This window comes from Chanos chanos, chromosome 7 (genome assembly GCF_902362185.1).
Source record: "Chanos chanos chromosome 7, fChaCha1.1, whole genome shotgun sequence".
Lineage (NCBI taxonomy): Eukaryota > Metazoa > Chordata > Actinopteri > Gonorynchiformes > Chanidae > Chanos > Chanos chanos.
The window spans coordinates 6382664-6400808 of record NC_044501.1 but is presented as its reverse complement, the minus strand read 5'-3'; the positions used below and the strand labels follow the sequence as shown (position 1 = coordinate 6400808).

Here is an 18145-nt window from a genome sequence, read left to right as displayed (position 1 = left end):
GATGTTGTAGTGCCCGCATCCTTTCACTCGTTTCTTAGGGGAAGGGGTCTTTGTGTTCTCCCCTTGGTAACGCTTGTTTCCACAACACTTGCTTACTACGCCAGTACGCTTGTCCCCGCCGGAAGCGCCATTCTAACCGCTCTGTCACTGAAATGTCACGGCTTCCAGCCTTCCCCGAGCGGTGACAGCGTCTGTCGGGTCCCATGGCACCAGGCAAGCCGAAGCAATGCGACAAGTCATGGAAAAAAACTGACTTTTTGCCGGACTGAAAAAGTACCCTTGGGCAATTAACCAAAATTGCCTTTTGTGTGTTGAGTTCACGTGACCAGATTGTCTGAGGACATATGCTGTGTTAAACTGGCAGGCGTTTCGTTGGGCTATTGATTAATGGACGGAGTTTCGTCAGGAGAAGGACGAACGCTTTACTTGAGATACTGTGAATTTCAAGGGTCATCACCACTGGGAGGACTAATCATCCTTGAATCGCCCGTGTAGTTTTTAAACGCCGACGTATCCTTCACCCCGGCATCTGTGACCGTGACTCTGTGGCATTTTATGGGTCATTATTGTCTGATTTTTTTTCTTATTTAAGAAGAAGGCAGTGTTTTTGGAACGGACGAATCGTCTGTTGAACATAAAGTGCCAAAGTGTTTGTGGATAGCGTTGAGTAGTAGGGTCATCCATCCTCGTGCGTGCATTCGTGTATGACAACTAAAGATGGAGATATTGTATTCTGAGATAGGCTCTTCTATTAACAAGAACTGAAATCAAATATAAATGCGATGTTCCTCATTTTCTTTTGGTTACCTAACCACACAGGCTAACATAGCTTTGAAGCAAGCTTTGAACCGTCAGTCTCCTACAGAAATCATTACGCATTTCTTGTAAGAATGTTGCTTCTCACAGTCAATATCACAACTAAACTTCATACATCCCGGCGGCAGAAATCCACAATGTTGTGTTTTGACACACGTTTCTAGGTAGGCGTCAAAATTATAGCCAATGGTAGTGCACATTCTGATTGCAGAACAGTGTAAACATGCGCTGATTGGTGGATCTGCTGAGCGATCACTCGTTCGTACTGCCTCTTTCCGGAAGCTGACTGTCAGGTGACTTGTTTGTTGAGGATCCACTCTTACAAAGCAGCATCATTTCATTACTGTGACAGACGGACTCTTGTCCCGTGCTATCTCCCCCTTTCCCCCTTTTTTCCTCCTTTTTCTCCACCTCTTTCCCACTCCGACCGAGACAACATGGATGAGACGAGTCCGCTGGTGTCTCCTCTCCGGGACTCTAACGATTTCAGCTACTGTCCAACCGAGCCGACGAGTCCCCGAGGCGGATTTGGAGGAACACCAGGTTCCGTGGTTCGCATTCCGGCTGGAAGTCCCGGGCGCAGTCGTGAGAGGCAGCCTCTTTTGGATCGGGACCGGGGCTGTTCTCCAAGAGACCCGCACAGGAACGAGTTTCCAGAAGACCCGGAGTTCAGAGAGATCATTCGCAAAGCGGAACGCGCAATAGAAGAAGGGATATATCCAGAGCGCATCTACCAGGGATCCAGCGGCAGCTACTTCGTCAAAGATTCGCAAGGGGTGAGATTACTGTGTAACTGAAAATAATTTTTAAAAAGCTTTTTTTTTTTTTTCAAAGTAAAGTTGCTAGTTTACAGGCAGTTGCCTCGTGTTTACAGACGCAACGAAGCCTCTCTAGTCTGTTAGTCTGGATTTGCACCAGATAGGTAAAACAGTGATGTCACCCTCAAGGCCTCGGTTGTTTGAGTTACAACATCACACACCTTGTTTTAAGGTCAGCGTTTTTTGTTTGTTTGTTTGTTTTTAAAGTCTTGTTTTCGAGACCCACGCTGTTAGTCAAACGTATTCTGACTGAATGTATGTGAACTGTTTGTTTTTAATCGAGTTTTATCCAGAAACTGTTGACGCATCGTTCTAGAGCCTGACTGAAGAGCAGAGTCATTGCAGAGTGTAGCAGTAGCACCCGATTTCACCTTACCTGGCCACACACATCGCGTTTGACCGTAAAAAAATACTTACCTGGCCACACACATAGCGCTTGACCGTAAAAAAACCCAACATTTTACAGTAGCTGACTGATTCGTTCATGTTATTCTTTGGTTTTTGGTATTGGGATGAAGTTCATTCAATCCTCTCACCTACAAGAAAAACCCGGCGTTACAGGGGAGCGAGTTTTAGCACGATTGAATCACCTAAAAGTGAATTCAGTTGTAATAACATTTCCTGTACCACGCGAAGTGCTTTCCATTTCAAAAGAGGTCTCAGTTTTCATGAACGACACATGTATCCTTTTTACAGCGAACTTTGATCGTAGTATAGACTATCCCAAAGCCTCGCGCGTGATATGATCTGTAGGGAAGTGGATCGTATTTAGGTAACGGTTTAAGTCTGTAGCGATCTAAGTCACTGACGGTTCCCTTAGTCCTGTTGGTTGGTTGCTCACACCTTCAGTTTGCTCTCACACAAACTGGCAGTCAATACATTGGACAAGCTATAGAAAACATTGGAGATTTTTCAAACGGCAAATGAAAGCGCTAAACCAAAAGCCAATGACACAAATACTATAGGCTACGGCTAGATTACTTTGACTGTCCTGAGCTGAAATACTAACTGGAAGACGCGGAGTATTTGCATATTGTGGAACGCTACCACATGACGTTGTCTTCTCAAATCGTGATGACTTCTTTAACCTTTGCCCTTGTTACATGCCTGCTTTGTTGTAACAATTTTTGATTCGACAAACGTTCCTTCAGCTACGGATTTATTTCTAATCTGTATTGATTTTGAGATGTCACGCGCTCCAAATCATGACACATTCCAGATCATCGCCTCTATTCACGTCGGTTGTAATTTGAAAATTCGTAACGTTCGGAAGAAAACCTCCGGGGTAAAACCGTGCTCCTACAGACTCGCAGTCAGAGAAAGGCTGGGAGTTTAAGAACACACATTTGTCTATTCTTAGTTCATTGGAGTTGTGTGAGGAGTAATAAAAGTTTAATTTAATCAGCAGTAAGTTCGTTTCACTACAGACCTGCTGTGTTTCTGTCCTTGGTGCGTTTGTATGAATAGCATTGTGGCGCTACACTCCGCGAAGCCACTCAGACTGGGCCTCAGTATCTTTGAGTCACAGGGCATGAGTCTCCGGTATAGTTGGGAGTCAATCTAATCCTTTTACACTACTCCATTCATTGCCTTATCCTGACCTGTGTGTGTGTAGTCACTGATTTAGTGGTCATGTGCTGCCTCTGAGTTTCTATTGAAGGTTTAGTTGCACATTTGAGGAGAATTGGAGAAGTGGGGGGGGGGGGGGGGGGGGGGGGGCAGGGTTGTGTGTCTGTATTTGAGAGTGGTTTGCAGTTGTAAGTATGCTGAATGAATATGTGTGTGTGTGTCTCTGTGTTTGCTCTGTGTGTGTGTGGGCACAGGGTTGTGTCAGGGTTGTGTGTGTGTGTGTATGTATGACAGAGGGGCCTGAGGGGGGAGTGTGTGTGTGTGTGTGTGTGTGTGTGTGTGTGTGTGTGTTTGTGCGTGTGTGTGTGCATGTGTTTACTGAGAGTGAAGTTGTGTTAAGTGTGTGATTTTGGGTGTGACCACTGAAAGAGCAGGCCTGGTTTAGATTTCCATGTAATTTCCCTAAAACAGGTTTTCCCACCGCCTTACAGTGGAGTAGAGCAACCAGGCCAACCAGGAACCAGGGTTAAAGAACTGAAAGCAATTAGCCTTAAATGCCTCATTAGACCTCTTTCATTTTCAGTGGTGGATTTTCTAGGCCTTTCTAGTGGAACGGTTTGACATTTGGACGAGGGGTGTAGAATGTATGTTAACACTTGCATCTCTGTGCGTTGGGAATTAGGTGTGTGGTTCTGAATTTCAGATTCCGTGGTCTTTCACACGGGAACAGCTCTAGAATAACGCCAAGACTTGTCTTCATTCAGTCTCTACACAAAAACAAGTCTCCGGATTTACTGATTCCTAACCTTGCGTTGAACGTCTGTCAAAGAAGCCACTGGAAGGCACACTTCCTTAAGCGGTTTCTCCCTGAATCTCCACATCCCTAATCGAGACGGAGATGTCTTTTGCTGTGATGTTTCACTTCACCAATATACACTACTCGCACGCTTTAAAAAAAAACAAACAAAAAAAACTGTTTACCCCTCAATACAAACGGCTGGCTGACTGACAGACCACTTTACTGACATGCCTTTTAATCTTTTAATCACCGCGTCAGGTAACGTGGCAGTAATATGAGCACAGTAAAGTTGGCTTTCATTTTTATGCTGCAAAAATTCACAAATGTCGTAATCTTGGAAGCACGATAAAACCTTTTTCTTTTCTTTTTCAGTTTCACAATACTGAAACTCCCGTTTGTGCATGCGTCTAGTGAGTTAAGTAGTGAATTAAGTAGTGTGTAACTAGGTTGTAGTAACAGCTTCTGTGGACGCAGTGCAGGGTAGATTTGAGTTGGATGAGTTGGGGGAGTTTTGGGCTGGACTTTGGATCAAAGGCAGTGTTTTGTTATCACATAACTACGCGGTTTTGGACGCTCCTTTCATCTTATCTGGTAGGGAACGGAGGAATCTGGCCTGTGGTCCTAATGGGGTAAACATTCCAGCTGTGACATTTCCATTCAATAACACAGTTGTCATCATGTTATTTTCTCAGACGCTCAGAAGGTTACAGAGAAGGTTCTGTGTGACTTTCCAACACATTGCTCATGAAGTACGGCCACTTTGTAGCTGATTCCAACACTGAAGGAGTCTCAAAAGTAGAGTTGGTAGAGTTTGGGCCTGCTGTCCGATGGAGTGATGAATTTGTTGGGCCGTGATCGCAGCAGTATCTGTTCACCCGTTTGGAACCGGTACTCCTCATGTCAAACTTCAACACTGGACCTCAACGCTGGACCTCAACACACCCATTAAATTCCTCACTCGATTTCAAACGTACCTCATGGGAGTAGAATAAAATCAGACGGCCCGTATAAAACGTTCATAACAGTCATGGCCATTGAAATGTTTGGAGTCACGTAAAGTGAAGCTGTTTATTCCTCCAGTAAGTTGCACTCATGTCTGGCACAGTGGGATGAGCAGGTGACTGGTAGGTTTTAACAAAAACAAACCAACTAAAAAAAAAAAACAAAAACAAAACAAAACAACAGGTACAGTTGTCGTGCTGGTACAGTATTGGATTTAATCTGTCGACGGCCAGTTAACTGGCGCGTTTACAGGTGCGTTGGTTTAATCGAACGAAGCGGTATTGTCTAAGCTCTGCAGGGCCTCTCGTCCTCTCTCTTATCCCTCTCTCCTCTTTTTTCATCTCTGAAACAGAAGATCATCGGCGTCTTTAAGCCTAAAAACGAGGAGCCGTACGGGCAGCTGAACCCAAAGTGGACCAAGTGGCTGCAGAAGCTCTGCTGTCCGTGCTGTTTCGGTCGGGACTGCCTGGTTCTGAACCAGGGTTACCTCTCGGAGGCCGGAGCCAGCCTGGTGGACCAGAAACTGGAGCTGAACATCGTCCCACGTACCAAGGTAACCCAGAACCGGGGGGGGGGTGGGCTTCCCAGGGTGGGAGGCCGGGCCAGTTTGACTGGGCGCTGAGTGTAGAATATTGTATACAGTAAAATGTGTGTTGTTAGTAGACGAAGCTACTGAAAGTTGTGGAGCTTTTGTGTTTTACATGAAGTCTACATAAAGTGTTGTGTGATTGTGAGGTGACAAGAGGTTGTACTTCCTGTTCCCGTGTGATGCAGCAGATTCCCACAAACAGACCCCCACATACACACTTATTTATACATATATACACATATACACACACACACACTTATACATCTATATAAACACATACGTACCTACACACTTAAACATATATATATACGAATACATACATACACACACACTTATACATCTGTACAAACACACTTATACTCCTATATAAACACACACACACACAGAAGAAACATATTCTTTGACAAAGAAAGTTTATCGTTTCTTCCCTAAAGGAAACACACATGCAAACATCTCCCACCCCCCCAAGCAGAGGTGATGCACACACACACACACACACACACACACACACGCACACACACGCACACACACGCACACATGCACACATGTGATGTCACATCACTGTAATCATCTCTCTGTGTGTATTCAGGTGGTGTATTTGGCCAGTGAGACGTTTAACTACAGTGCTATAGACAGAGTGAAGTCGAGGGGGAAGAGACTGGCCCTGGAAAAAGTGCCCAAGGTGGGACAGCGCTTCCACAGAATCGGCCTGCCGCCTAAGGTAAGCCGCGCTCCACACACCGCCATCTGCTGGCCACTGTGGGAATTACATCTTAAATTTGAAACGGGCAGTCCTAGGCCAGGGGTGGGCAAATCCGGTCCTGGAGGGCCATGGTCCTGCTGTTTTTCTTGTCGACCAACTAAATACAATCTCTGATTGGCTGAAGAGCATGCACACCTGTTTTCAAAGTGAAAATCGACAGGTAGCTAAGAGGTGAAAACAAAACCCGGCAGGACACCGGCCCTCCAGGACTGGATTTGCCCACCCCTGTCCTAGGCCAACAGCTTGCCTAGTTTGAATACACCTCAGATTTACCACTAATTTTCTCTAAAAGGAGACCGCGTTATTTGAAAGTTTCTCAAACTGAAAACTTTCAAGTGATCCCAACGTATCAGTATCTCTTTTCCTAAAACCTGCCACTTTCATAGCTTGTAAAACCACGCTTTATAAAAAATGTCTCACACTATGTAATGTTTACCTTCTTTCATTCTAAAATAATAATAATAATAATAATATAAGAATTGTAATTTATGTTGTACTGTTGTCTAGGTCGGTTCCTTCCAGCTCTTTGTCGACGGGTACAAAGACGCAGATTTCTGGTTACGACGGTTTGAGGCGGAACCTTTACCAGAGAACACAAATCGACAGCTCCAGCTCCAGTTTGAGAGACTGGTCGTGCTGGATTACATCATCAGAAACACAGGTAACCGTGGGAACCCGTCGGCCGGGTGACGTCACGAAAGCGGTTCCAGCCAATCAGCATCTTTGACGCCTCCCCTTTTAGGAATCCTCCTATATTTCTCGACCGTCGTAATTCCAAAACATATAGCTCAAGCGTCAAACATTACAGGGTCACGGTATACAGTTTACATATACAAACATACAGGGCAGCCGTGCGGTGTGTGTGTTCACTACTGGATGGGTTAAATGCAGAGACAAATTCACTGCTCACTGTTCACACTGTGTTTGTGCAATCACGGAGAATTTACAAATACAAATAGGCCACACCTGCCCGGAGTCATGTTTTCTAGAGTGTTCTTCTAAAGTGTCCAAAAGTTGGCTGCAGAGGGTTCCTTAAACCCTTCCCCCAGCGGGAGAAGCTCTTCACTGTAACAGTTAGAGCCTGTGTGGCAGTGACGTAACAGTTAGAGCCTGTGTGGCAGTGACGGCCAGAGAAGACCAGGGCGTCACTGTGTGCACTGGTTACGTGCAGATGTAGCAGTGGTTACGTGCAGATGTAGCAGTGGTTACGTGCAGATGTAGCAGTGGTTACGTGCAGATGTAGCACTGGTGGTGTAGGGCTGTATTGTAACGGATGTGATTGTGTTTTCACTGAGATGGTCTCTCTGCGTTTTTCTCAACAGACAGAGGGAATGATAACTGGTTAATAAAGTATGACTGTCCCATGGATACCTCAGGCAACAGAGTAAGTGTGTGTATGCATATGCGTATGCATGTGTGTGTGTGTATTGAAAATTTGTCTTTCTGTAAGACACAGATTGGGGAAGCAGTGAACCGTGTATTTGTATTAAGAGTGTGTATCTCTCTTTAGCACAGTGACTGGGGAAGCAGTGTGTGTGTGTGTGTGTGTGTGTGTGTGTGTGTGTGTGTATTAAGAGTGTGTTTCTCTCTGTAGGACAGTGATTGGGTTGTGGTGAAAGACCCCATTATTAAACTGGCAGCCATAGACAACGGTCTTGCCTTCCCCCTCAAACACCCGGACTCCTGGAGAGCCTGTAAGCCAATCAGCACCCACTTTACAAACACCTGTTTTACAGCTGTCCTATCACAGCTCCAATCGTAATTCACTGTGCTAAATGTGATACAGATCCATTTTACTGGGCGTGGCTGGTGCAGGCCAAGGTACCTTTCTCTCAGGAGATCAGGGAACTGGTTCTGCCCAAACTGTCAGACCCGAATTTTATCAAAGACCTGGAGGAAGACCTCTACGAACTGTTCAAGGTCAGAGCAGGATAAAGAGTAACTTCAAATTAATGCACAGTCAATCACCAGATCTTTCAATTAATGTATGTGTGTGTGTGTGTGTGTGTGTGTTTCTCCTGCAGAGAGACCCTGGTTTTGACAGAGGTCAGTTCCATAAGCAGATATCAGTAATGAGAGGACAGGTGAGTGCAATCAGTCAACCTACCACCCAACTGACCAACCAATCCACTGACATTTCTGTTTTATCTTTATTATGACATCACACTAACCAACCAATCCACTGACGCTTCTTTCTCTCACCCTTATAATGACATGGGAATGTTGTAGTTTAGTACAAATTAACCCGGGATCAAATCTTTGTTTGCTCTGTTTGCAAATCTTGTATCAAATATTAATGTTCTGTCAGTTTGAATGTGTAGTCATGAGTTGAGTGTTTTGTGTAAACGGAGCCAGTACAGTGGTAATGAGATCAGTGTTGGTGAAAGCAGATCAAATGCAGAGATAACAGCTCTCTCACTCTCGTTCTTTCTCTCTCTCTCTCTCACTCTCGCTCTCACTCTCTCTCTCTCATTCTCTCTCTCTCTCGTTCCATATTAATGAATATGATAATTAAGAGTTTCCTTCCCCATCCTGTGTCCACTCTCATGTCTGATATTACACATTCACGGCACCTCCGTCAGCGTCTGAGTAACCGCGTTAGCTGGTGAACTGAATCAGCTTTGTTTTAGCTCAGAGTGAACCAATGTGCGGAGACCCTGGAGGTCTACTGGGTGTAGAACCAGTTACACAGATAATAATGGGACAGGCAGTCGCATTTTAACTACGATCGTTAAATAAAAAAGGTTCGCAGTAGATACAGACTGAGTTAAAAAAGAATGATTCTTTTCTGATTCTTAACATGACTTAGGTAATGAGGGAGAGGAACAGTGGTCTAATAAGTCATAACCGGTCATAGCCGGTTCTAACTGGTCATAACCTGTCACCCCCCCCATGTCCTAGATTCTGAACCTCACTCAGGCATTGAAGGATGGGAAGACTCCCCTACAGCTGGTCCAGATGCCCCCTGTTGTCGTAGAAACCGCCCGCGCCCCTCAGCGAGCCAACAGCGAGTCCTACACACAGAGCTTCCAGAGTCGACGACCATTCTTCACCTGGTGGTGAACTCCGTGTGTGTGTGTGTGTGTGTGTGTGTGTGTGTGTGTGTGTGTGTGTGAATGCGGGTGTACGCGTGCACGTGCGTGTGTGTGTGTGAGAGTAAAGTGAAGTAAAAATGGAAAGAAAAACATACCTCCTTGCCCCGGCCCTCTCAGGGTGTTTAACACAGAGTGACTAAAAAAATAAGTGTCCAGAAGAAAAGAAAAGAAAAGAAAAGAAAAGAAAAGAAACGGAGGAGTTGAGACACTCGGTAAAACTGTGTATGCACTTTTCTCAGCTCACTGTGAGAGATGGTGGTGCTCTCACTGGATGGTAGTCTCACTAACTGTGAACACACACACACACACGCACACACACGCCCGCACACACTCACACTTACGTCTCCACAGAGAGTGATGGACCGTGAGAGTGCTACTCTAAACCTGTTCTACTGTAGATCACACCTGAACGGACACGTGCATGAATCATGTGACACTATGCTGACAGGTCGGGGCTCTGTCGCCCTCTGGTGAGGTACTGCAGGTACAACAAAAACAAACAAACAAACAAAAAAAAACCCTACTGTGCATGTCTGGCTTGTTGGAGCAGTCAACTACGTCACGCGCGTTTCGGGAACGTTTACGTTCGCCGTTTTCTCCGCGTTGAACGACGGAGGAGACATCAGGAGCTTGTCTGTCCTCTTCTAGTTCTCTTTCTCTCTCACGTCATCCCTCGCTTCCCCTTTCTCAGACACATTCATTTTGTCTCTCCCTCTTTTGCTTAAGTTCAGGAATAGTTTTCTTTGAGAAAACGGCAGTTATTTCCAAACTTCTGTTTGTTTCCTTTGTTTTTTCTATTTTTCTTCTTTTCTCATAAGTAGGCATCTTGTTTGCTTCAGCTGAGGTCATTTACTACAAAACCCATCTGAGCATGTGCAGAGAGAAAAAAAAAAAAAAACTCATGAAAACACTGGATTGGTACATTTCCAATTTTGCAGAAGGGGGGTTAGATATTCTCACCCCTAGTCTGACATGGTAGACGCTGCTTTTTTTCCCTCCACGTCATCTGTTCCATTTTGACAAACAAAAAGCCTTTTTTTGTTGTTGTTTAACAATGTATTTACAGGTGTCAACAAAAAAACTGACCTTTAAATGTACTGTGGCAATGCACTGTATAATTTGTATGTAATATATTGAATGATAAATGCTCAAGAAATATAATAGAACCATATTCAATTAATACAAAGACTGCGTTGAGTTTTCATTTTAATTGTGACTGTTGTAACCAGAGGCAAACCACACGACCGAAAATCGTTTACAAAAACCTAACTGTGATTTTTCTCAGCCTGACACAGGATAAAAATGGCTAGTGTTTCTTTGCCTCAAAGCAAATTCGTAATTAACATCAGAAATAGTCAGTCAAATTTCACACAGACTCTTTATATACAGGAAGCTTGGTCCAACAAGTCTCTCCAAACAATAATACCATTCATTTAAACCTGAAACAATTGCATAAAGCACATTATATATTCATAGTTGAATTTCTATCATTTTTAAATACTCAAGTGATTATAAGAAATGTCTTACAGCTATTTTTCCTTCCGTTTGCGTGTTCAGACATAAGCCTAGACTTGGACAGAATGAAATGACAACATTACTTTGCGAAGGGGTATCTTTTGACTCTATGCCTTTAAACTACAGAGGAGCAGGCTTGGGAAGTTGTTTTGACATTTCGATCAATGAAATCGTTGTCAAAACTGAAGTGTTTGAGGAATATTCAGGAATGGTGCTATGACAACCAAACCAATTTCAGTTACATCTTTGTCCCTCTCTCTTACACACACACACGTATAAAATCTGAAGAGTTCCTGAGATATGTCCGGTTTTCTTGTATAGGCTATGAGGCAGTGGGTGTGGCCTCACTCAGAGACTCCACCAATCACCACGCCAGCTGAGATGGGCAGGCTTTCCGCCAGTCTTCAAAATTCTGCATGGTTTCAGATTGACAGCTGCTGACTTTACGGTCCATTACGTGATCGCTCTCTCTCTCCTTCTCACTTTTTCTCACTTTAGCCATCATCAGCACGATGAAGAGAGAGAGAGAGAGAGAGAGAGACATTGCTCACATAGAACTCATCTTTCAGATTAGCACTTAATCCTCATCTCTTAATCTGCGAGTAATCCCACGCATTTTCCCTCCTGCTGTGTTCAGTGATGTATCCGGTGCAGGTAGCGTTCTGGATCTTTCTCTGGGATTCCGTTCCTACCCAGCAGTGGACCCGAACACGCCCCTCTGACACCCTCATCCAATAGCGGCGCGGGTTCATGGTCACCTGACCCAAAGTCAACATTGTCCATCCCTCCACAGGCTCCAAGTTCAGCACCGGTGTCATCACCATCATCGTCATCATTGATGATGTCATCAGGTTGTCCTGGATACCCCTCAATGTTCCTAACAGAGAAAAATATATTTTTTTAAAAAAGTAAAATCTCTAGCCATGTTTATTTTGACAACAATAAACAAACAAACACCACATTATTGGCTTCAACAATAAGTCAGCAAATTTACTTAGGATAAATTGTCATATAAATGTAACTACATTCACAAATATGATAACAGCTGATTCAGTTTAACTGCGTATAGTCACACTGATATACGAGCGTGTGGGTGAGTTATCTGTCTCCCTCATCTGTGAGTGATCCAGACGTCTTCCTGTGGCCTACATCTCTGCAGATTAGCCTTATTTCCAGTACAAACTGCTAGCCAAGTCCCAGACTGCCAAACGGGACGAGCTGAAGGTTATTCTGCTACGGCAGAGCTCCACTCATACAACGCAGTCAGGAAGCTTTACAAGCTCATATAAAAAGACACTTAGGGAACAGGTTTAAAATATATTAAGTTATTATGTCAAAAGATTTGTCTCCTACCACTGTGAACTGAGGAGGGCTTGGCACACCATACCTGCCCCCCCCCCCTTGCCGTTGATTTATCCTTCACCTCTCTTTTTCTTACCCTTCATCTGTCTTTTTCTTAAGCTCTATCTCATTCCTTCTTTCATTCCACCCCCACTCTTCATCAGCTTAACCCCCCCCCCCCCCCCCCCCCGACATCCCCTCACCTATAATACTCAGCGTCTCTGTCTCTCCTCGTCCCCGCGGCGACGCTGCGATGCCCTTCTGCCCTTATCCCGCTCCTGGTCCGAGCCCTCACCCTCAGCCCGACCAAAGCCTGGGCCAAACCAATCTCTATCTCTTCTTCATCCCTCTCTTCTTCTCCTTTTCTTTCTCCTCCTCCGTCGCCTCCCCACACCAGTCGGGCTCGGTGCTCGGGATCCTCTTCTCCCGCCGCGCGGAACAGTCGCCGCAGCTGCCGCAGATTAACGCCCTGGAAAATGTTCGCGGTTCCGGTTTTACGGATGCGACGTTCCGGAGCGGGGCGGCAGAACGGCTGCTGGGACGTGCCCACCAGGACCGAGGCAGTAGCCAGGTCCTCCATGAGGGTCAGAGGTCAAAGGTGAAGGGATCAGGGGATTTTGGGAACCTGAAAATAAGAGGGTGGAATACCGTGTCTGTGAAATGTGTGCTGCTTTCAAGTGCTGATGAGGAACGTGCTGTGTTACAGTTTTCACCAAATGATTAGAACTGAATTAACACACAGTCATCAAATCCTGAGACCTCAGATTACTGAAACTGAATGTGAAGCTATGAAATGAGGTTGCTTTCTCACTCTTTACTGTTTTGAATAGACACAACAGGCGTGTTTGTTGTCTTTGTGCGCGTTTGCGTCAATGGAGACTCGCTTACATGACAACGTAGCAGATATTCGTCATTAACACAGTGACCTAAAATGGATGTCAAGGCGTCGGCAAATAAAAAACAAAAATCCTGTACAGTCATACATCTTTCTCTCTCTCTGTGTCCCTGTGTTTCTCAGAAACAGACAGTCGTCGGTCATGAGGCTTTGTCTGTCTTATAAATACAACAGTCTTAGCCTGTGACTGAACGCAAGACAGCAAAACAAAGTGAACCTTTGTACACAAACTGGACTTTCACAGTAATTAGCTCACAAATCAGGGCATCTGTTCACTTCTTGTAACTTCGCAATACTTGGTTTGGATAAGATTTATTGCATAGGTGAGAAATTCTCAGCACGACGCGTCATGTGACGGCATACTGACGCACGAGCAAACTCGATCCTGCAGTGACGGTTAAGCGTGAACCCACATTCCATACTAAAGCGCGTGTATGTGAGAGATATGATTAATTCGCAGTGCGCAAAACACAAGGCGGCTCAGATACGTTTCTGACTCCTTTAAGGGTGGAATCACTTTGGTGACGCTGTTTTAGTGATCTGCCTACGTTATGGGCATACTGCACCTGGGAAATGTTCGTCGGCAAAATTTACGGAAATTATACACAACAAATTACATTGCTCCAATGGTCACACCAGCTGAAGATTCTGTGTGTATGCAGTACCGCCTGATTTGTGGGTTTGTGCAAAATTACATGCCGTTTATAGTTCATGTTTACTTAACCTATTTGAAAAAGAGTCAACACCAAATCTATTGGTTGCCAAGGCACAAAACCTAAAGACAATGACCCACCTTTGTCCGCTTTAAACGTGCAGCATTCTTAGCTAATGACGTCTGATAACTGTCGAGACAGAATTCCAAGTTTTCCCGTTGAAATATCCGTTTCTGTATTCGTTCACAAAACGAATCAGCTACCTCTCCCCGCTACGGTGAACGGACGAGAATGAACTACATAAAAAACTTTTACGTTCTTGATGTCTAGGTACAGAACCCATGTAGCCAATGGAAATGTTTGGCTCAACTTCGAGTCGCCGCCCGCATGACTGACTGACCCTTCTGTTGACCAATCAGAGCATCCGTCCTTTATTCTTTGGGACCGTATGCAAATATACAGTTAAAACAGTTTAATCTGTCATTGACGTCAGTGCCCAGAGCTACACAGTCCCCGTGTAGTATTCAAACAAGCTCATTTACGAACTTGATTGCCGTCCAGATTCTGGTTCATTTAGGTCAGTCAAGTCATTTATTCATTCACAGAGGTAGATCTAATGTATTCTACTGAGTTTAGACTAATGCTTAAATTAATCTGCATTGCAGCCATGTACAATAAATGTACCTGTTAAATTATGTGTTGGATTAGGCAAACGAAGGATGCAGGGTGATTCTGGACTCCTGCTACACGCTATACGTTTGCCAGTGATGCAAATTAGACGCATTTATGCCATCCTCACTTTGCATCAGCAGACGCTGTCGATTAATTTGACCAAAGTCACCCCGCTGGAAATAACACACTTCGACGCTACTGTCCAAAGGATTTGTAGGTTGTGCATTTCAGTACGTACAGAAAACTACGAGTGTAAGCACTCCGTCTGAAAACACTTTTCGACCAGTCGCTGATCACAATTCACCATGTCCTCTGGTCTCATGACTAAGTTGTGAGTAATTGACCTCTTGAAATGATCTGAGTCTTCAGAGACCAGGCACTTGAAGAGGCAGAAGTGTCACTTTTTACCACTAGATGGCGACGTGGTGTCGACAATTTGACAGTAACTGTTTTTATCCACAAAATATACCACTGACATATGTTGCCAATCGAAGTATGCTATGCAAATTTAGCTTTCGGTATTGTTTAACTGTTATAGACCCTCCTCTCCACACATGTCATTTTTCAGTTTACCAGTTTCTTCTTCACGGTTGCCCGCAAAATGTTACACACATCCTCGAGGTAACATTTAAATTGATTCATGTAGCAGACGCTTCTATCCAAAGCAACTTCTGATTCAGACCCAATACAAACCGAGCACATAGCGATTAAGGACCTGTCTGTTTCATAAGTGGCACCGCTAAATTCAATATTTCACCAGATGTAAATACAAGAATGTTGAAGGAAAATAACAGTGGACAACAGCCGGGTCAAAAGCCCACAAAATAAAAGGTATCGAATTCTTCCGGCAATCGAATATCTCCGGTATCACAATTAAGTGCTAGATAGTGCCATGTGACCTGGATTTTGGTTAATTGACAGCCGATACGGTTTTTTTTTAACATTCGAAGATCACCAAACATGTCAAACAATGGCCGTGCTCTATTCTATGATTTCATTTTAGCCCACGAAGAAATTAAGCAGTTTTTCTTAATTAAATTGCGGTGAAGATGTTGTCAAACTCACGATCTTAATTGGTTTTCACGGTTATATTGCTTCCAAACTGCGTTTCTCCACGCTTAAAAGGTAATAATGTGACGAGTGACTATTCATATCGCTTCAAAAAAAAAAAAAGAAGAAGAAGACCCCAGACGTGTTTGAAATGTGAAGTGAAAGCGCCAAATTAAAACTGTACGCAACAATGGAAAATCGTTTTTAAACTGAATTTTGTGAGGAGAGGGTTTTGCGTAGAAAGGTCATCTTTTATTCTCTTTTGTCAATTACTTCTCGCCCACGAAATTTTAATTCTAAAGTTCTAGAATACTGTGACAGCATCTCACCCAATGGACAAGAATCCTGACAGTGATCAAATTATAGAGTGTTATCTGGGAGTTCAGTTTGGCTATTCGAGAAATTGAAAATCGGCCGCCTTTCTATCCTGTGACTGAATTACCGACCGGTGTACAGTGGATGTCGTCAATCTAATCTGCAGGGGGCGTGAATTCAGCCGTTTTCAGCACAGAATAGCTGTTCATTGCTCAGGAACCAAGTGGAAACGAGCTCTCACAAGCTTCCCTCTCTACCCCGGTCTCCCCAACATCTCTCTCTCTCTCTCTCTCTCTCTCTCCTGCCGTCATATTCTGTGATTAATTGCCGTATGGGAGCTGCGTTCCCGAGCCATAACCGTTTACATGCGGCTCATCTGATCGCTTGTTTCATTATTATTATTTTTATTTATTTAATTTTTTTGACCTTCTTACCTCACAGACTGAAACTGTCACTCATCCTGTCAATATGTTTGCACGTTGCCGCCGTGTTATTAAACGTCGTGTTGCATTTGTAGGGCATTGTTACTTTGGACTGTGGCCTTTGTGGACTTTATTTGTCCTCCCAAAGGCTTCTTTCGCTTTCTCTCCCTTCCCTTCCTCATTTCATTCTTTCAAACATCCTTTTCTTTCTTTCTTTCTTTCTTTTTTTTTTTTTTGGTATGACCTCAGTATTTAAGTCTTGTTTAGTACCACATTAAGGACAGCTTTGCCCCCGGTTCTAATGAGGTTGAGTTTTTGAGCTCTGATTGAATCAGCTGAGCAGACAAAAGCTCCTGACTACAGCAAGTTTACTAATGTTATACTCTTATTGGAATACATAGACTTTTAAGTGTCCTGCTCAGCACAGTAAATGCAATTATGTCAGCACTTAAACTGAGAATTGGAATCAGCGGTGCAAAAGTAACCCTCAAATAAACTCTGGGTCTCTCCAGGAAATTTGACCTGAAGGCCAGTGTACAGTACCCCATCATGCCTCCTATATCGAATACACACACACACACACACACACACACACACACACACACACACTCACAGGCACACACACGCGCACACACACACACGCACCTGCACACGCACACACACACACATAAACATGTACACACATACACTCACTCACACCCACACACACACACACACACACACACACAGAGTGCCTGTTTGAGAACTGTGGTGATGAGAACGTGTGCAGTCTCACACACACACTCACAGAGAGAGAGACAGCTGTATGATCAGACAGACAGAGATAAATGAGCTGTTCACTCTCAGTGTAGAGACTGCTTCATTTTGAGCAGTCATACACCAACACCCTCCTCACACACACACATACACGCACGCACCCACACACACGCACACCCTCCACACACACACACACATACACGCACGCACCCACACACACGCACACACCCTCCTCACACACACACACGCACACACACACGTACACGCACGCACCCACACACACGCACACACGCACACACACACACATACACACACACCCACACAAACATGTACACACATACACTCACTCACACACACACACACACACACACACCCACACACACACCCTCCTCACACACACACACACCCTCCACACACACATACACACCCTCCACACACACATACACACATGCACCCACACACGCACACACCCACACAAACATGTACACACATACACTCACTCACACACACACACGCACACCCACACACATACGCACGCATGCACACATACGCACGCACGCACACACACACACACGCACGCATGCACGCACCCCCCCCCCCCAAACACACACACACACACACACCCTCCTCACACACACACGCACGCACCCACACACACACCATCTTCACTTGAATATCTCTCTGTTTGTCTGATGTTTGCTTCTTTGTTTCCCTTTGTGACACAGAAACAAATGTTCTTTTTAACTCATATAATCATGCTAGACACTGTTCATAGAAAGAGAATAAAGAACTGTATTATAAAGTCAAATAAGAGTAAAAACAAATCTGACAAGTGAAAAATGTCTCTTTTTTCATTATGCTAGCACAGAGGAAGAGGGTTCTGTATTCATATCTTAACAATGTCACACTCTGACTGATACATACACTGCAAAGTGAGATACGAATGGGTTTGTTTCTTTAATTTTATTTTGTTTTATATGTGTGTTACAGTCTAGAGTTACAACATTAGATTGTGTGGTATTTGTGTGTGTATGTGTGTATATTGGAGTATATATTGTTTGTGGTGGTATAATTT

The 18145-nt window shown here is 44.3% G+C and overlaps 2 protein-coding genes across 2 annotated transcripts; one reads left to right on the top strand and one right to left on the bottom strand.

Annotated features, from left to right (window-relative positions):
- Positions 1-1142: 1142 nt before the first annotated feature.
- On the top strand, positions 1143-9443 carry pi4k2a (phosphatidylinositol 4-kinase type 2 alpha). Its single transcript, XM_030779799.1, has 9 exons — positions 1143-1592; positions 5357-5557; positions 6183-6314; positions 6864-7017; positions 7679-7740; positions 7951-8050; positions 8143-8276; positions 8381-8440; positions 9258-9443. The coding sequence occupies exons 1-9, from the start codon at positions 1254-1256 to the stop codon at positions 9417-9419; spliced, it is 1344 nt and encodes a 447-aa protein (XP_030635659.1). The 5' UTR covers positions 1143-1253; the 3' UTR covers positions 9420-9443.
- A 1547-nt stretch (positions 9444-10990) lies between these two features.
- Positions 10991-14119, bottom strand: avpi1 (arginine vasopressin induced 1). Its single transcript, XM_030780383.1, has 3 exons — positions 13996-14119; positions 12511-12932; positions 10991-11843 (listed from the first exon to the last, which is right to left on the bottom strand). The coding sequence occupies exons 2-3, from the start codon at positions 12885-12887 to the stop codon at positions 11600-11602; spliced, it is 621 nt and encodes a 206-aa protein (XP_030636243.1). The 5' UTR covers positions 12888-12932; positions 13996-14119; the 3' UTR covers positions 10991-11599.
- Positions 14120-18145: the final 4026 nt, after the last annotated feature.

Excerpts from the sequence above, each read along its gene's own strand:
- avpi1 (XM_030780383.1), bottom strand. The coding sequence starts at position 12,887 with ATGGAGGACCTGGCTACTGCCTCGGTCCTGGTGGGCACGTCCCAGCAG. Across the intron at positions 11,844-12,510 it reads AGAGACGCTGAGTATTATAG|GAACATTGAGGGGTATCCAG; the intron begins GTGAGGGGATGT and ends TTTCTCTGTTAG.
- pi4k2a (XM_030779799.1), top strand. The coding sequence starts at position 1,254 with ATGGATGAGACGAGTCCGCTGGTGTCTCCTCTCCGGGACTCTAACGAT. Across the intron at positions 5,558-6,182 it reads ACATCGTCCCACGTACCAAG|GTGGTGTATTTGGCCAGTGA; the intron begins GTAACCCAGAAC and ends GTGTGTATTCAG. Across the intron at positions 8,051-8,142 it reads CCCGGACTCCTGGAGAGCCT|ATCCATTTTACTGGGCGTGG; the intron begins GTAAGCCAATCA and ends AATGTGATACAG.